The sequence below is a fragment of the Panthera tigris genome, chromosome C1, assembly GCF_018350195.1.
Source record: "Panthera tigris isolate Pti1 chromosome C1, P.tigris_Pti1_mat1.1, whole genome shotgun sequence".
NCBI classification, from domain to species: domain Eukaryota; kingdom Metazoa; phylum Chordata; class Mammalia; order Carnivora; family Felidae; genus Panthera; species Panthera tigris.
This window is the reverse complement of record NC_056667.1, coordinates 30,667,995-30,685,458: the sequence shown is the minus strand read 5'-3', so window position 1 is coordinate 30,685,458 and position 17,464 is coordinate 30,667,995. Positions and strand designations below refer to the sequence as shown.

Sequence of the window (17,464 nt, the reverse complement as noted above, 5' to 3'; positions counted from 1 at the left end):
CTAACTGTTTAGAGTTACTTCAAACTGCACAGGTTAAGGGCACAGTCCTCCATAAGACTATCTTAACTTCAGACACCAGCTGCAATCTCAGGGCTTCCCAGGCCACCAACACTAGTGACCAACTGCTACAAATTCAGGAGTTCTCACCACCCCTTCAGGTTTGATAATTCACTAGAACAACTCACAGATCTCAAGAAAATGCTATACTAATGGTTACAGATTTATTATGGCAAAAAGGATACAAATCAGGATCAGCAAAAACAAGAGACACATAGGCAAGGTCTTGGAGGGTCCCAAACAGGAAACTTCCAATGTCTTCTTCCTGTGGAGTCAGAATGCATCACCCTGTCAATACACGTATGTGTAATAACATACACATAGCATTGCTCACCAGGAAAGCTCACCTGAACTTCAGTGTCTAGTTTCTTTCTTTCTTTCTTTCCTTTCTTTCTTTCTTTCTTTCTTTCTTTCTTTCTTTCTTTCTTTCTTTCTTTCTTTTTAACACTTATTTATTTTTTGAGAGACAGAGACAGAGTGTGAGCAGGGAAGGAGCAGAGAGAGAGGGAGTCACAGATTCTGAAACAGGCTCCAGGCCCTGAGCTGTCAGTAAAGAACGCTATGTGGGGCTCGAACTCACAAACCATGAGATCATGACCGAAGCCGAAGTCAGTTGTTCAACCAACTGAGCCACCCAGGTGCCCCTCTTTTTTTTCTAATTAAAAATTTTAAAAAAAAATTTTTAAGTTTATTTAATTATTTAGAGAGAGAGAGAGAGAGAGAGAGAACATGAACTGAGGAGGAGCAGAGAGAGAGAGAGAGGGAGAGAGAGAGAATCCCAAGCAGGCTCCAGAGAGCACAGAGCCTGATGCAAGGTTTGATCTAAGGAACCATAAGATCATGACCTAAGCCAAAACCGAGAGTTGGACACTTAATCAGCTGAGCCACCTAGGAGCCCCTAAAATTTATTTATTTATTTTTATTTTTATTTTAGAGAGACTGAGATCATGGGTAGAGGAGAGGCGCAGTGGGAGAGAGAGAATCTTAAGCAGGCTCCATGCTCAGTGTAGAGCCTGACTTGGGCTTTAATCCCACGATCCCGGGGTCATGACCTGAGCTGATATCAACTATCTAGAGGGCCACCATGAGTAATCCATTAGCATAAACTATCAGGGCCCATTATGAATAACAAAGAAAGTCCTATTGCTTGGGAATTTCCAAGGATTTATTTCCGCTCCAGGGACAGGGACAAGGGCCAATCAAACTCTTTATTATACAATAGACCCATACCAAGGCATATCAATGAAAAAATTCAGAATGTTAGAGACAAAGAGCACACCCTAAAAGCTTCCAAAGAAACAGGTCATCTACAAAGCTTTGTTTGTAGTTCAAACATCAGCCTCAGGGCACCTAGCTGGCTCAGTCAGAAAAGCATGAGACTCTTGATCTTGGGGTCATGAGTTCAAGTCCTACGTTAGGTATAGAAATTATTAAAAATAAATAAATAAATAAACTTCAAATGATATCCACCTCAATAGCAACATTGGTTTCTAAGAAACAGGAAAGCAATACCTTTAAATTTTTGAAGGAAAATTATTTCTAATTTGGTATTCTATACCCAACCATACTATCAACCAAAGATGACGGTATAATAAACACAATTTGAGAAAGGCAAGGTCTCAAAATTTTACTTCCCAAGGACACTTTCCCAGACAGCTGCAGAAGGATGGCTCCAACAATGTGAGGAAGTAAATTAAGAAAGAAAAAGCAATGAGTTCCAGAAAACAGGGGAGCCAACACAGGAGAGAAGCGAAGGGAATGTCCAGGATGATGGTGAAGGGAACTTGCTTGATGACAGTTGTGAAGTAGGCCTAGACACCAACAAATTCAGATTAGAATAGGAAGATAAAAGGTTCCAGGAGGTATGTTTCCAAGAAAAACATGGAACTGATAGATTGACTACCTGATGTGTTTGACCATATGAAGTGATCTTTGTACCTCCAGGTGGGAATGTGTAGGGTTAAATTATATATGTATAATATATAATATATATATGATATATATAATGAATAAACAAATATAAATCTAAACAAAAGATAAAAAATGAAAGAATTTAACTCTGAAAAAAGTGTACAAGAAAAGAAATATAGTCAGAGTGTTCCATAGTCACATAGTCAAAATATTGTAACTAATATTTTAAAATCTAGGGGCACCTGGATGGCTCAGTCAGTTAAGCCTCCAATTTTGGCTCAGGTCATGACCTCGTGGTCTGTGAGTTCAAGCCTCACGTTAGGCTCTGTGCTGACAGCTCCGAGCCTGAAGCCTCCTTCAGATTCTGTGTCTCCCTCTCTCTCTGCCCCTCACCTGCTCACACTCTGTCTCTCTCTCTCAAAAATAAATAAACATTAAAAAACATCTAACTATAATTTTACTGGGAGAATAAGGGAAGACCAAGTATGTGGGAAGGGAAATATAAGAGCTACATCATCTTCTATTGTAGAATCTATTTTAAATCAGGATAAATAGGGGTGCCTGGATGGCTCAGTCAGTTAAGTGTCTGGCTCTTGGTTTTGGCTCAGGTCATGATTTCACATTTTGGGGATTGAGCCCCGCGTTGGGCTCTGTGTTGACAGTGCGGAGCCTGCTTGGGATCCTCTCTCTGCTCCTCCCCTGCTCACTCACTCTCTCTCTCTCTCTCAAAATAAGTAAGTGAACTTTTTAAAAAATCAAGAAAAATAGATTATATTGGTCAAAATATGGAAGTAAATATTAGGGACCAAAAAAAAAAAAATCTAAAAAAGTAGTTGCTTGTGGGGAGTGAGAATCAGGGGTGGTGAGGGCAGGGCAGAAGACTGCTTTTTTTTTTAAATCTTGTCATACACTTTGTTGATTTTTAAAAACCATGTGTATGTATTATTTTGATTTAAAATGTTTTAAGAAAAATAAAGGAAGGGGTGCCTGGGTGGCTCAATCAGTTAAGTGTCTGACTCTAGGTTTCAGCTCAGGTCATGACCTCAGGGTTTTTGGGATCGGGCCCCACATTGGGCTCTGTGCTGACAGCGCGGAGCCTGCTTGGGATTCTCTGCCTCTCTCACTCTCTCTCTCAAAATAAATAAACATTAGGAAAAAAAAAAAAAAGAAAGAAAAAGAAAGGAAGTGAAAAGTTGAGTGTCCCTAGGGTAGCATTTGTTATGCTGGAGAATTTATCACCACCCTGCGTGCTGATATCACCTCGAAAACCAAAGCTGTTAGCCTTAAAAGCAGCAGCATCTCTGTGGAACAGATACACATTAACCAGGCTCATGAGACTGATATTTCCTATCAGATGCCAGTTCATTAATTTATAAGGGGAAATGGGGCTTTGAAGCAGACGTTTTTCTTGTTTGCCCATGAGTGCATTATCTCCCTAAGGGTGGATCTACATAAGAAATAGAGTGGTTTTCAGCAGGTTGCTTGGTAATCCAAAGAACTAGTGAGGTGGGGGGTGAATTGGGTGATTTCAAACCATGAGGCCTCTTTCTCCCTTGTTCCTGGACCAGCATCTTTGTGTCCGGACAGCGCTAGGATAGACACTCTGATGGTTGCTTTGACAACTCTTACTGCTCTGTGCTTCATTGGCAATGCAGACTCCTAACTGGAACCTTCGTTCTTCAGCTACTTTAATACCTTTATTCAGTCTAGACTAGGCCTGACAGTTATTCTGTCTCCATCAGATATGTTGGCACATCTCTGTAGCATCAGAGACTTATATCCACTCAAACAGGCAACACGTTTACAAAGCACCCATGATGTGCCAGGCTCTGTTCTAAGCTCTAGAGTTACAGTGGCCAACAAGAGTGACAGTTGTCCCTGCCTGATTAAGTTTACAGCCTGGTAAGGAAGACATATATTAAACAAAGTGGGCAAAGTGAAGGAGCAGCCCAACTCACAGGGACAACTTCATTTCCTTTATCCTAGTTCTGTTTTTTTTAATATATAAATTATACTTTTACCTTTTTAAAGTTTATTTATTTATTTTGAGAGAATGAGTTGGGAAGGGGCAGAGAGAGAGAGAGAGAGAGAGAATCCGAAGCAGGTTCCACACTGTCAGTACAGAACTGTGAGATTGGGACCTGAGCCGAAACCAAGAGTCAGATGCTTAACCCGCTAAGCCACTCAGGCACCCCTTTATCCTGGTTCTTGAGGTGGGGTCATCTCGTGGGTATCACCTACTGCAATGAACCATCTAGATAAAGAAGGCTCATTTTCCAAGCCTTCTGTGGATTCTGTATCCCAAATCCTTCCAATAAAGTTATTTTATGCGGAAATTTATCTAGGGTTGGTTTCTGTCATTTATAACCAAGAATCCTGACTGGTATAGCAACCATCTCAGACATCTGTGGACCAGAGAGCAAGTTACCAAAAGACGGTTCCAAACCTTCTGCCTTAGGACTACAACCAAAACTGGAGCCTTTCAGATCTGTGCCTTCATTCAGCACAAAGCAGGGCACACAGGCTGTCTCAATAAAATATGGTTGGCTGAGTCACTCAGTAAGTCCACAAACATCTGCCAGAAGTTATTCTAGGTACTAAGGTTACAAAGCTAGTACAAACTGGGGTGCCTGGGTGGCTCAGTTGGTTAAGCATCCGACTGCAGCTCAGGTCATGATCTCACACTCTGTGAGTTCAAGCCCTGCGTCAGGCTCTGTGCTGACAGCTCAGAGCCTGGAGCCTGCTCTGGATTCTGTGTCTCCCTCTCTCTCTGCCCCTCCCCAGCTCATGCTCTGTTTCTCTCCGTCTCAAAAATAAATTTAAAAAAATTAAAAAAACAAAAACAAAACCAAATCTAGTACAAACTAGTTGCTGCCATCAACAGTGTCCCACATGCATTTTAGATCCAATATAGTCAAAACTGAGGGTGTCATCTTCCCTGCCTTTTCTCCCAACCCATATGTCAACTCACACTTTGTGCACGCTCCAAACACAGTGAACTGCTTGCACTTCTCACTTCCCTCTGCTTCGATGCCAATAGTTTGGTGTTCTTAGACCATAGGAGTGGGAGGGAAAGAGACAGCAGGCGATCTGGTTGCTGACTATAGACAGTGACCAGACCTTGAATGCCACATAGAACATTCTAGATGTGTTGGCTGCTATCCCAAATTATTTGGCCTAAATGGAATGACCATACAGTTTGGCTTTTCTTCTTCCACTAAAAGTAGTCTGCATAGAAGATGACACAAAAGGCTTATATGTCCATCGTCTTGGCCAGAGATGCAGCTGCAAGCAATGGTCCCATTTTACAGATAAGCAAACAGAGACTTCAAATGACTTGGCCCCACAGCTAGCAAATAGCAAAGCAAGGGCTTGAATGAGGTTTCCAGACTCCAAATTCTCATTTTCTTTCCTCTAGTACTGCAGCTCTTACAGAGCTGTTTTGGGTGTGGTGTGAGGAAAGGGAGACAGCTCTGACCTCGACCAGGGGAGGGGGGGCGGAATTCTCTTTACCACCAGTGCACTCACTAGGGGCTAAGTCTGTTTAACTTGCCTCTTTTCTTGGCCTAGTTCCCTTCCCTAATCAATCTTTTTTTTTTTTTTAATGTTTATTTATTTTTTGAGAGAAAGAGAGACAGTGCAGAGAGAGAGGGAGACACAGAATCTGAAGAAGGCTCCAGGTTCTGAGCTGTCATCACAGAGCCCAACCCAGGGCTTGAACTCAGGAACAGTGAGATCCCAAGTCAGACGCTTAACCCACTGAGTCACCCAGGAGCCCTCTCTATCTTCTTAAAGAAATCCTTACAACAACCCTGTAAAGTAACTGTTCCATCCCTTTATTTTATAGATGGAACTGAAGCTCAGAAAGGTTAAGTTTCACGCTCCAAAGTCCGGAATCTTCCTACCTCGCTTGTCTGAGGTACCGGCTTGGAACACCGCGGTAAAGAAATCTGCCAACGGGTGATGAAGAGGATACCCGGGACCAGCCCCCAGTTCAGGGCTGAGGGCCGCCAGGTGGCGCGGTGGAGGTGTGCCTGTCCCCTCCCCAACCTCCACCCGGACTGCGGGGCAGACGCACCTGAACTAAACCCGCGAAGCTGCCTCGAGGGGCGGGGCAGGGAGTAGCTCCACTGCCTAGCTCAGGGTGGGCAAGGAGGGCGACTTTAGTTTGCGCGGTGCGGACGGCCCGGGCCTAGCTGGAGAGTCACGCCTCCACTTGTCGACTGCCAAGCCGTGTCAGCTCGCTCCTTGCCCTGCACTCCCCAGCATGCAATTCATTTTTTTGGTGGGGGGGGGGGGGTCCAGGGAATAGACTGGAGCGGGAGAAAGCAGCCAAGAGCGGTGGGGCGGAGACTCCACCGCCCCCACCTGTCGGCGGCGGGGCAGGGGCGGGGCGGGGGCGGGGCCTGTCCCGTAGGGTCCGCCCCCGGTCCCAGAGCTCAGGGAACGCGACGAGATATAAGGCAGCCGGAAACAATGCGCCTGCATCTCGCGCTCCCGCGCGGATCCCGGGAGCGTCCGGGCCGCCGTGCGCGAGCGAGGGCGGGGGCGCGCGCGCGGGGGGCGCGTTCTTGAGTGCGGGCCGCGCGCTCGGTGGCGCGCATGTGCCTGTGTGCGGGCTGCCGGGCTGCCCCGAGCCGGCGGGGAGCCGGTCCGCTCCAGGTGGCGGGCGGCCGGAGCGAGGTGAGGCTACAGGCGGCCGAGGGGGGGCGGGCTGCAGGCTGCCTCCTGGGCACAGCGCGCCCCCGCCCGGCCCGGCCGGGCCCTGGGAGCTGCGCTCCGGGCGGCGCTGGCAAAGTTTGCTTTGAACTCGCTCCCCGCAGCCCAGTCCGCGCGCTGTGAGCCTCTTCCTTGGGCACGTCGACCCGGGGCTGGGCTTCCCGGGACGCGAGGGAAGGGCGCGGGCTGCCAGCCGGGAGGTTGGGGAGGGACGAGAGCCTGGCAACCGGCTGTGCTGGCGGACCCGGGGACGCCTCCCTCGGCCCGCACCCCAGTCAGCCGGTCCCCTTCCCTCCCGCAGGGAGCGGACATGGACTTCGACTCGTACCAGCACTATTTCTACGACTATGACTGCGGGGAAGATTTCTACCGCTCCACGGCGCCCAGTGAGGACATCTGGAAGAAATTCGAGCTGGTGCCGTCGCCCCCCACGTCGCCGCCTTGGGGCTCGGGTCCCGGCGCCGGGGACTCAGCCCCTGGAATCGGTCCCCCGGAGCCGTGGCCCGGAGGGGGCGCCGGGGACGAGGCGGAATCCCGGGGCCATTCGAAAGCTTGGGGCAGGAACTACGCCTCCATCATCCGCCGTGACTGCATGTGGAGCGGCTTCTCCGCCCGGGAACGGCTAGAGAGAGCGGTGAGCGACCGGCTCGCCGCCGGCGCACCCCGGGGGAACCCGCCCAAGGCGCCCGCCGCCCCAGACTGCGCTCCCAGCCTCGAGGCCGGCAACCCGGCTCCCGCTGCCCCCTGTCCGCTGGGCGAGCCCAAGACCCAGGCCTGCTCGGGGTCCGAGAGCCCAAGCGACTCGGGTAAGGACCGCCCCGGGCCACCTAAGAGGGGGGCACCCCAAGGGTGGCCAATACTCTGTCGCTGTCTGAGGTCAGGCATTGGGTCTTCGCAAGCCCCGCGGCCACCTCCCCCTTTCTGTGGCTGAAGCCGCCGGTGTAGCCCTCAGCAGTGTCTGTCTGGCACGTGGGTGTGTTAGTAAACAGTTTGAAGAAGTGGCGTGGGAGCCAGCGTCCTTTCGATGATGATTGGAGCCCCAGGGGACAAGGGAGACAGGGTGAGGCTTAGCGCTTAGGGAGGACAATACTAGGATTGGACTGTAGGGGATTTCTTTCCTCCGGAGGCTAGAAGGGTCTCTTAAGGGTTACTCCAGGCTTGAAGTTTTTTGTTGCTGCCACTTTCCCTGGGAAACTCACACTCCCTTAGGGAGAGGAAGCTGAGGAGCCTTTTGTGCAAAGCCAAAGCCTTCACCCTTTAAAAAATCTAGTCTCCTGTCTGCTTTACTTTAAAAGGGCAATAATGCCCTCCCATTGCACCTCCCACCCCTTACCATTTGTACACCACACAATCACCCACAGATAGGTAGCAGAGCAATGAATGCTCCCCATTAACAGATGGGAAAACCGAGGCTTGGAAATAGGAAGTCACTAGAAGTGAGCCCCATCTTTTGCCCAATCCTCCATTGCATCCAGGCACTGCTTCCTTAATGTTTCGAGGGTCTTCATGGTAGCTTATCCTAGAGGAGCTACACTTTGCTTTGTTGCTTTGGCCTGAGTTGGAAAGGTGTTCCTCTAGCTCCCTCCTAATTTCACCTGTGGGCTCTCTGTAGCTACTTCCTTGCATTCAACAAATGTTCCCTGGCCGCTGAGTGGTGCCAAGCTCTGACTAGGTGCTGGGGTCACAGATATGGAGCTCCAGCCTCCTCCCCCATTCTTGGATGCAAATTTGAACCTCACTAAGTGCAGACTTCAGCATCCTGTTCTTAGCCTTGCCTTTTAGACCTCTACCCAGAAGAAAGACTGGAGAGGGTGCTTTTATAGGGTGCCAACTGACTAGCATCAGGTAAATCAGGATCTAGAAAATTTGCCATAGCTTTTAAGAATAACTTTTACATGACCTTTTGAGAGGGAAGTGGGGAGTGGATATGGAAGTTGTCATATACTTGCGGGGGGAGGGGGGGAATAGGGATAACAAGAAATTAAAAGTCAATTTTCCTTTTTTTTTTTTTTTTTTTTTTTTTTTTTTGGTCCACTGTGTTAAGGTCATTTTTAACCTGCTTGCTTTCAACACCAAGAGCTTGTGTTTGTTTGATGGCTGGAATGGGAGTTTGAGATCAAGAAACCAATAAAGATATATCTCTACAAAAGCTGATGGAGTGGTAGAGTGGAAAGAGCATTGTTTGGGGACTTTGGAGATCTTAGTTTGAGATTCAGAACATTACAGAGGTGATGTGTGGACTTGGCTGGTCTGGATCTCAGTTTCTCCCTCTGCACATAAGAGGCTTGGACTTGATTGTCCAGCGGAGGGCATTTTCTTGTCTGGGTAGAGTTAGACCATCTCTGGAAAGAATGGTGCCCTACATTATTTCTTCCTTAAGAAGAACCTTACCAGCTATGAGGTTTAACACTGAAATATTAAAAGTTTGGGATGTGGGAAAGCTTCCTGAATCCTTTTCTGACTTGCCCTTTAACCTGAACCTGTTTGCAAGCCACTGGTTCACTCACAGGCCACATGGCCCAGAACAAAATGCAACAGATTGCAAACAATGAGGGGGGGGCGGTGGGGAGAGTGACTGACGGCAAGGCTCAGCCAATAGGGGTTAGGGGCTGGGTAAAACAGCATTCCAAACACAGCTTATCCAGCCAATCACAGGCCTTGTGGCCAGGAGGGCTGAATGGTCAGGTTTTATTAATGGAGAAATAATGCGATTGTCCACACAATGGAAGCCTTCCTGACAAAGGGGCTCAAGGATCCTGATATGCAAAAGAGGCCGAGAGAACTGAGCTCTTCTGTTGTCAGGCTGAAATGCATGAAGGTGGCCTTCTGTGTGGGGGCTGCAAAACGTGAGGCAGGAAGACTTTCCCCTAATTGCACTCTCCTGGTTGGGTAGCCTAAGAGACCTTTGAGCCAGGGAATGACGGGGGCATGTCCAGGCATCTCCAGGTCTCTTGGTGTTTTGGCCCTTGTACTGGGACATTCTGTTGCTGCTCAGTTCCCTGCCCCCCGCACAGGTCGCTTGGAAATGGTCGCTTGTACCTTTGTGAAGTTCCTGCAGCTTTTTCCGACCTGCTATTACAAATCCAACCCTCTTCTGGTCCAGGGAAGGGGGTAGGGCAGGCGACCTATAAATGATGGATGACTAGAAACCCATTGAAACCAGGAGCAAAATGCTCCTGAGAGAAACCCTTTCCCTCCCCTCTGTGGGTGAGGAGGGATGGGTTATATGTAGCCCTCCCTTCTCCAAATCTTCAGCTGAAAGGGATGGCAGAATAGAGAGGTGGGGGAATAATAGGATTTATAACTTGTGAAAAGTAACAATTCCCCAAGTGCAGACTGTGCTGGGCAGGAACAAAGGGCAGCTCGGCCCACAGACCCCTCATTTACAATTCTGATGGGGCTTGAAAGAGCCCGACTGGGGAAGATCTTTATAGCTAAACTTTGTCCCAGGCCGATAGCTCTTTCTCTCCATCCCCTCGGTGGGGGAGGGGAGTGCCTGTGCAGACTGGGGGCTGTTGGCTTGGGTCTGCCTTTTGTTCTTATCTAAGCCTTGCTGTGCAAAAGGAAATTGGAGAATATTTTCCTTCTTGCTTATTTCCCCTCCTTTCCTCATGCTGCCCTTACTCCATTACAAATGAATCAGTTGTCTTTCTCCTCATTTCAATTTGTTTATATCTAAATGGGGGAAACGTCCCCTCTTTTCCCCGAGCCTCAGCATAGGGTGTGTGTGTGTGTGTGTGTGTGTGTGTGTGTGTGTGTGTGTGTGTGTGTGTTTCTCATGGGATGTGTTTCTTCTCTGGATCTCTCTTCTTGGACAGAGGGTGAAGAAATCGATGTTGTGACAGTGGAGAAGAGACAGTCCCTGGGCGTACGGAAGCCAGTCACCATCACGGTGCGGGCAGACCCGTTGGACCCCTGCATGAAACACTTCCACATCTCCATCCATCAGCAGCAGCACAACTATGCCGCCCGTTTTCCTCCAGAAAGCTGTTCCCAAGGAGGGGCTCCCGAGAGAGGTCCCCAAGAAGAGGCTCTGGAGAAAGATGCCCCAGAAGAAAAGGAAGAGGAGGTAGATGAAGAGATTGTGAGTCCCCCACCTGTAGAAAGCGAGGCTCCCCAGTCCTGCCACCCCAAACCTGTCAGTTCTGACACCGAGGACGTGACCAAGAGGAAGAATCACAACTTCCTGGAGCGCAAACGACGGAATGACCTCCGTTCTAGGTTCTTGGCCCTGAGAGACCAGGTACCCACCCTGGCCAGCTGCTCCAAGGCCCCCAAAGTGGTGATCCTGAGTAAGGCCTTGGAATACTTACAAGCCCTGGTGGGGGCCGAGAAGAGGATGGCCACGGAGAAAAGGCAGCTCCGATGTCGGCAGCAGCAACTGCAGAAGAGAATTGCGTACCTCAGTGGCTACTAAGTGACCAAAAAGCCTGACTGCTCTGTCTTACAAAGACCTGAGTTTATTTTTTAACCTGCCCTCTCCCCCTTAGTAATTTGCACATTTTGGTTACGGTGGGACAGTCTGAACAGTAGATTCCAGAATGCAGAACAGCCGGTGCACACACTCTTAAGGGCTTGCATTCTTGGAAACCTGGGAACCCAGCTCTCCCTCTTCCCTGACTCAGGGGAGCACTGGGTGCTCTCTGGCGCCTTTGGCTTCTCAGGCAGGCAGCTGACTGAGGAGCCTGGGGTGCCTAGCTCACTAGCTCGGAAGAAAAGCCTGACAGATGCTATGCAACAGGTGGTGGACGTTGAGGGGGGTGGGTTCCAGCCTGCATGAAATCTCACACTCCGGATGAGCTTTAGGCTGGGAAAGGATGCTCCCACTGGTGTCTCTGGGGTGATGCTAGGACAGCTGGGCCCGGACGCTCTCCCTGAGGCTCTTTTTTCCAGGAGACACACGAGCTGTCTTGGGTGAAGACAAGCTCACAGACTTGATCAACATGGACCATTACCTCACTGTCAGACACTTTACAGTAGCCGAGGAGTTGGAAACCTTTAATATATATGTGTATATACATATATATATGTGTATATATATATGTATATACACATATATACATATATATATTGTGATGTTAGCTGACACCCCTCCTCCCACTCTAAATGCTGCGACCTTGAGAACATTTAAAGAGCTTGGCCTCTAGTTTCTTTGTCTCAAAGCCCTCTGGGCCCTTTCCTCTGAGGGAGAAACCATTCTGTCCTCACAAGGGACTTTTTTGTTTTCTTCTGCCTTTGTTATGCAATGGGCTCTCCTGCACCCCTTTCCCACAGGTCAGAAATATTTCCCTAAGACACTGGGAAATGGGTCCTAGCCTGCGGCCTGAGGAAGGCTTGGAGTCCTGGCTGTGAACTTGTGATCTGCCCAGGTGTTTTCCATCTTGGAATCTTTTCTCAAGGCAGATGTCAGGCACATCCAGAGGGAGAACTATACCACTTCCTCTTTCCTACTTCCCTCTCCTCTCAGTCTCTGACTGGTAAGTCTGAAGTTCTACTAGATACTAGAACCCTGCAAACTGTCCTAGTGCAACTCCCAAAGAGCTTGCTGGCCCTGCACCCACCTTGGGCCCCTTGCCAGCCTGATATGAGTCAGATCTGTTTCCCAGAGTCCGGGCCTTACTGCAGTTCTTGCTGGGAGAGCTGCTGGGACTCATCCAGTGCTCCAGAAGGTGGACTAGTTTCCTGCTGGGTTCTAAAGGAGCTTCCAGGAGCTCTGCTTCGCTGACCATGACGGATTTTGCCCCAGGTGAACAGCCCACCTCCAAGTGGACTCCAGGTGCAGCCTCCAGTTTGGAAAGACCTCTAACCCAACAGGTGTCATGTGGGCAACTCAGGAGCCCCAAAGCCTAGCCTGGAAGAAAGATCAACCCCTCCAGAACTCTGCCCAGGGCAGCAGGTGCCTACTGGCTGTGGTTTTGAAATTGGGGGGGGGGGGGCGGGGGGGGGCGGGTAGAGCACTGTCTGTGGCTCTGGAAAGCCAGCTGCTACTTCCAAACTTATTATGCACAGTGGTCTGTTTCTGAGGTCGTTTTCTGGCCTCAGAGAACCCCAGTGGAAATTTGGAAAAAATCTCTCTACCTTCTGGAGTATGGTTTTCGGGAGCCAACTGTCTTCTGGAACTGTCTTTGGAGAACAGGTGGGACGTAGGTTACTGATGTATCACCTGAATAGCTTGTGTATAAGCTGCTGTTGGGTATTAGGCTGGGAGCAGTGGTTTGTTTTATTGTTTTGTTTTTTTTTAATACTGTATTTTTGTATGCCTTTTGCAAAGTGGTGTTAATTGTTTTGTACAAGAAAAAAAACACAAAAATCTCTTGGGCAATTCTCCTGTTGCAAGAGTCTGGTTTATTTTGAAAGGCAAGTTTACCTGAAATTTTGTATTTAGTTGTGGTTATCAATTGCCTGATTTTAAAATGTTGCCTTCTGAGACCTCTGCTAATAAAAGATTTCTCAAACATGTCAGAGTGGGGGCACCTTATGCCAACCAAGTCCCCCTGAGCCAAGGAAAACAGTTTCGGGGTAACCACCAGCGATCCAGAGGGTTGCATTTCTCTAACCATGTTGCTAACCAGGTCATTCCACTTCGGGTTCCTGAAATGCCATTTCAGACATGTCTAAACAATGTAGGTTCGGTCCGTGGTGTAGTCCGTGAACGTGGCATTCTCTTGTGAATTGCAAAGAGGGTGGAATTTGAGCTTCAGAAGGTTTGAAATCCCAGCTCCACCACTTGCTCTGTGCCTTTTAGCTTTACCTTTCTGAGCCCTAGTTTCCTTATCTGTAAAATGGGGATAAATGCTCCTGCCCAGGGGGGTGACAGGTATTCATGAAGTAGTAGATTTTAAACCCCTTTCTTTCTTTTTTTTTTTTTTAATGTTTTTTAACATTTATTCATTTTTGAAAGGCAGAGAGAGACAGAGCGCGAACGGGGGAGGGGCAGAGAGAGAGGGAGACACAGAATCTGAAACAGGCTCCAGGCTCTGAGCTGTCAGCACAGAGCCCGACGCGGGGCTAGAACTCACGGACCGCGAGATCACGACCTGAGCCGAAGTTGGCCGCTTAACCGACTGAGCCACCCAGGCGCCCCTAAACCCCTTTCTTAAAGTGTGAAGCCTTATATTCTTTTGGATGGTACCAGGTTCTTACCTTGGTGGTATGATGACCATGCAGGATATCTTAAACATTCGCTAAGATTTTGTGATGTAATACGATTTTTTTTTCTTTCTCCCTCAATTAATGAAAGCAAATGAAGGCTCCTCTTCCCTCCCGTAGTCTTCCTAAACTTGCCCTACACGCAGGAGGGGAGAATTGAATAACAGCTGTTCCTGATAGAACACTGCCTATGTCAAAGCACTCTGCCCCCTCCTTCATGTTACACCACGACCAACTGTGTGACAGGGTTACAGAAGACGAACCTGAGGTTCTTTTGTTTTTTTCCGTAATAAATATTTATTCACTTTTGAGAACGAGAGCATAAATGAGGGAGGGGTGGGGACAGAGGACCCAAAGCAGGCTCTGTACTGACAGCAGCGAGCCTGATGCGGGGCTCAAACTCATGAACCATGAGACCATGACCTGAGCCAAAGTCGGACATTCAACCGACCAAGCCCCGCAGGCACCCTGGAACCTGAGGTTCTAAAAGCAAAAGAAAACTTGGAGCGCCTGGGGGGCTCCATTGGTTGAGCATCCAGCTTCAGCTGAGGTCATGATTTCGCAGTCTGTGAGTTCGAGCCCCGCATCCAGAGCCTGGAGGCTGCTTTGGATTCTGTGTCTCTCTCTCTCTCTGCCCCTGCCCCCCCTCTCATGTTCTGTCTCTCTCTGTCAAAAATAAATAAACATTAAAAAAAAAAACAACAACAAACCTCTGTAAAAGTAAAACAAACCTGCCCAAAGTTACTCAGTTACTTGGCTAGTAAGTCAGTGAGTTGGGATCTAAACTCGCTTGGCTAGTAAGTCAGTGAGTTGGGATCTAAACTTGCTTTTGCCTATCTCCACAGCCAGAGGTCTCAACCACTACATAATAATGACAGCTGGTTTTGTTAGCATGGGGTGTGTGGAGGAGGGAAACATGGAATTTCATCACTTAACTGCTTGTTGGAATTGTCTCTCCGTGGGGCCATTGCGCCTGCCATTTATTGGGATGGAGTGGAGCAAATGTTCCATGACCAGTCACTCTGCCACATTTGTGGGCTGGGTGGGTTAATCTTGCCCCAACGAGGCCCCTTCTGGGACTGTGAAAGCAAACAGTTGCTGTTCAGAAAGGCCGAGCACATCATGGTGGAAGAAGGCCACGTTGCCTCGGCTAATCCTTTACAGCTGAGACCTGGTTGCTCTCCCTCTCTCTTACGGAGCCTGAGTAGAGTCAAAAACTTCCTATAAATTCCTCACGTTTACAAAGTGACCCTCATCACAAGTATGCAACCTCTGCCACACAGTACTGGAGCCTAGGGCAGTTTCTTGCTCAAGGTCACGTAACAAAACCAGAGTCCCAAACCCAGTCTCTTGTCAGGTAAACTTTCCACTCAACCCCCCACTGTCTCTAAGCCAGGGAACCTAGTTTGTAAGTAGCTGTTTGATAAACATAGACTTGCGTTCTTGGGACTGTTTTCTTAAAACTTCAGTTCCCTCTTTCAGTTCTTGTCACTCTGCTCCCAGTATATTCATCCTTCTTTTTTGATGCCATTTGTCAAAAGACTAATTTGTAGGATTCCTCTCCCTTTCCTAGGCCTCGAAAGAAATCATGAGCCCTCTGTAAAACAGCAGGGACCCCCAGTGTTAGTTGTTTTACATATCTTAATTCTCGCAATAACCTGGAGAACAGGGTGGCGTCAGTTCCATTTCACAGATGAACAAACTGAAGACTCGAGACATTGAAATCCTTTGTCTAAGCCCACACAGCTAGTGCCAGCTGCCTGACTCCAAACTTCGGCTCTTTTGAGTGTAACTCTGCTGAGAAAGGAGAGGGAATAAAGCCATCTCCTGGGGGGAAGGGAGGGTGTTTCTGGAATGTGAAGTATTTTAAGCTCCTTCCTAGCTCATTTCTACAGACTCCTACCTCTATCTTTGTCTGAAAATAGCTGGGAGTTTATTCCTGGATTTTGGAGGACAATTTCTACAAATTAGGTTTGACTGGGAATAGTATACCTCAGGGACTCTGCACATAGACAATAAGGGGCAGCTGAGAAGCCACACTTAGTATAGAAAAGACAGGCCATCTTCTGTGTTAGACAATAAAAAGCTAAAGCGTGTGCTAATTCTTGCCTCTGTTGGCAGGGAATATTGGGGGGGAATGAGACAGGTTGAATTATCTTAGATGTGCTGAATTTGTCTAAAGGACTCCCAGGGTTAGGATATTCCAGAATATTCACTTTAGAAGGAGAAGGGGAGGATGGGGATGGCTTTGTTGATCTAGAAGGTGATAAGAGGGACTGAGAAAGAGGTTCTTTTCTAAGGAGAAGATAACCCGTTGGCAGATGACTGATGAGTGGGTGACTGGGCAGGGGTGAACGAGAGGTGTCTAAATGTGTCAGCTAAAGTTCCGTTGGGGTGTGAGCATTTCTACTTTAAGCCCAGTGGGCAGCCCTTGTTAATGTCTTTATTTGGAACTGTTGCCAAAGAGATCAACTGTCTTAACATTACCCATTCTTCGGACCAGGAAATGTAAATATGGTCTTAAAGTCTCTAATCAGGTGAGTTATTAAATAATTACACTCTGTGCCAGGGGCCTAGGAGGTGCCTAGGAAGTGTTGGATTGCCTTTCAACTTGTGGGAAACAGTATGGTTGAGTGGTCTCCCTCACCCAACAGATCTTAGTTCCAAGTCTGGCCCTGCATTTTCCAGCTGCACCTTTGCTACCACCTTGGGCAAATTACTACCTTCTCCCAGCCCCAGTTTCCTCCTCTGTAAAACAGGTATAAATAATAGCACCCACTTCACTGAGTTGTGGTGAGCAATAGTAAGTGCTCAGTAAATGATTAGCGTTATTCAAACCATTTAGCAAGGCACACCTAGAATACAGATTAGTCATATTTAGAAAGTGACAGAAGAGAGTGGTAAAATAAAGAGCCTTCCCACAAGGAGTACTTAAAGTAATCTGGAGTGCACATATTGATGCCTCAAGAGGCAATAGGTCATCAGGGAAAGAGTAGCGAGGGTTTGGGGAGACTGAGCTAGGCAGAGGAGAAAAGGCAGGCACAGACCTGAGCTTCTGTCTGGTCCGTAGCATCCCATGACCCACAGCAGGCAGGAGCTGTGAGCCTGCGATGCTGTTGCACATATGGGCCCTCCATTTGTCCTCCTGGGCACTGACTGTGGTGTCTTCAAACTGAGCAGGAGTCAATGGACTCCATTTAGCCAGTTAAACCCTCAAATGCCTATTTTGTTCAGGCAGTGACTCTCAAACTTGAGTATGTGTTAAGAATCTACCCACCCCACCTGATGCAGTAGGTCAGAGCTGGGAATCTACACTGCTGACAAACAAGCAGGAAGGCGGAATCCTGAGGTCACAGTTAGAAGAATATTGGAATAAAGAGTTGGAGCCAGATCCTATGGAGATTAAAAAAAAAAATTACTGGAGGTGGTATAGACGGCATAATATAACGGTTTAAAAACAGGGATTTGGGGGGCGCCTGGGTGGCTCAGTTGGCTGAGCGTCTGACTTCGGCTCAGGTCATGATTTGGCAGTTCGTGAGTTCGAGCCCCACATCAGGCTCTGTGCTGACAGCTCAGAGCCTGGAGCCTGTTTCAGATTCTGTGTCTCCCTCTCTCTCTGACCCTCCCC

At 48.3% G+C, this 17,464-nt stretch overlaps 1 protein-coding gene and 1 long non-coding RNA gene across 2 annotated transcripts; one reads left to right on the top strand and one right to left on the bottom strand.

Moving 5' to 3' along the window:
- Window positions 1–233: 233 nt before the first annotated feature.
- On the bottom strand, window positions 234–17,170 carry LOC122241257. The gene is made up of 3 exons (XR_006221291.1): window positions 16,884–17,170; window positions 11,001–11,068; window positions 234–322 (listed from the first exon to the last, which is right to left on the bottom strand). It is a non-coding gene; the product is annotated as an uncharacterized LOC122241257 (long non-coding RNA).
- On the top strand, window positions 6,473–11,741 carry MYCL (MYCL proto-oncogene, bHLH transcription factor). Its single transcript, XM_042996728.1, has 3 exons — window positions 6,473–6,651; window positions 6,989–7,493; window positions 10,506–11,741. Exons 1-3 carry the CDS (start codon window positions 6,571–6,573, stop codon window positions 11,102–11,104), a joined length of 1,185 nt encoding a protein of 394 aa, XP_042852662.1. The 5' UTR covers window positions 6,473–6,570; the 3' UTR covers window positions 11,105–11,741.
- Window positions 17,171–17,464: the final 294 nt, after the last annotated feature.

Excerpts from the sequence above, each read along its gene's own strand:
- MYCL (XM_042996728.1), top strand. The coding sequence starts at position 6,571 with ATGTGCCTGTGTGCGGGCTGCCGGGCTGCCCCGAGCCGGCGGGGAGCC. Across the intron at positions 6,652-6,988 it reads TGGCGGGCGGCCGGAGCGAG|GGAGCGGACATGGACTTCGA; the intron begins GTGAGGCTACAG and ends TCCCTCCCGCAG. Across the intron at positions 7,494-10,505 it reads CGAGAGCCCAAGCGACTCGG|AGGGTGAAGAAATCGATGTT; the intron begins GTAAGGACCGCC and ends CTTCTTGGACAG.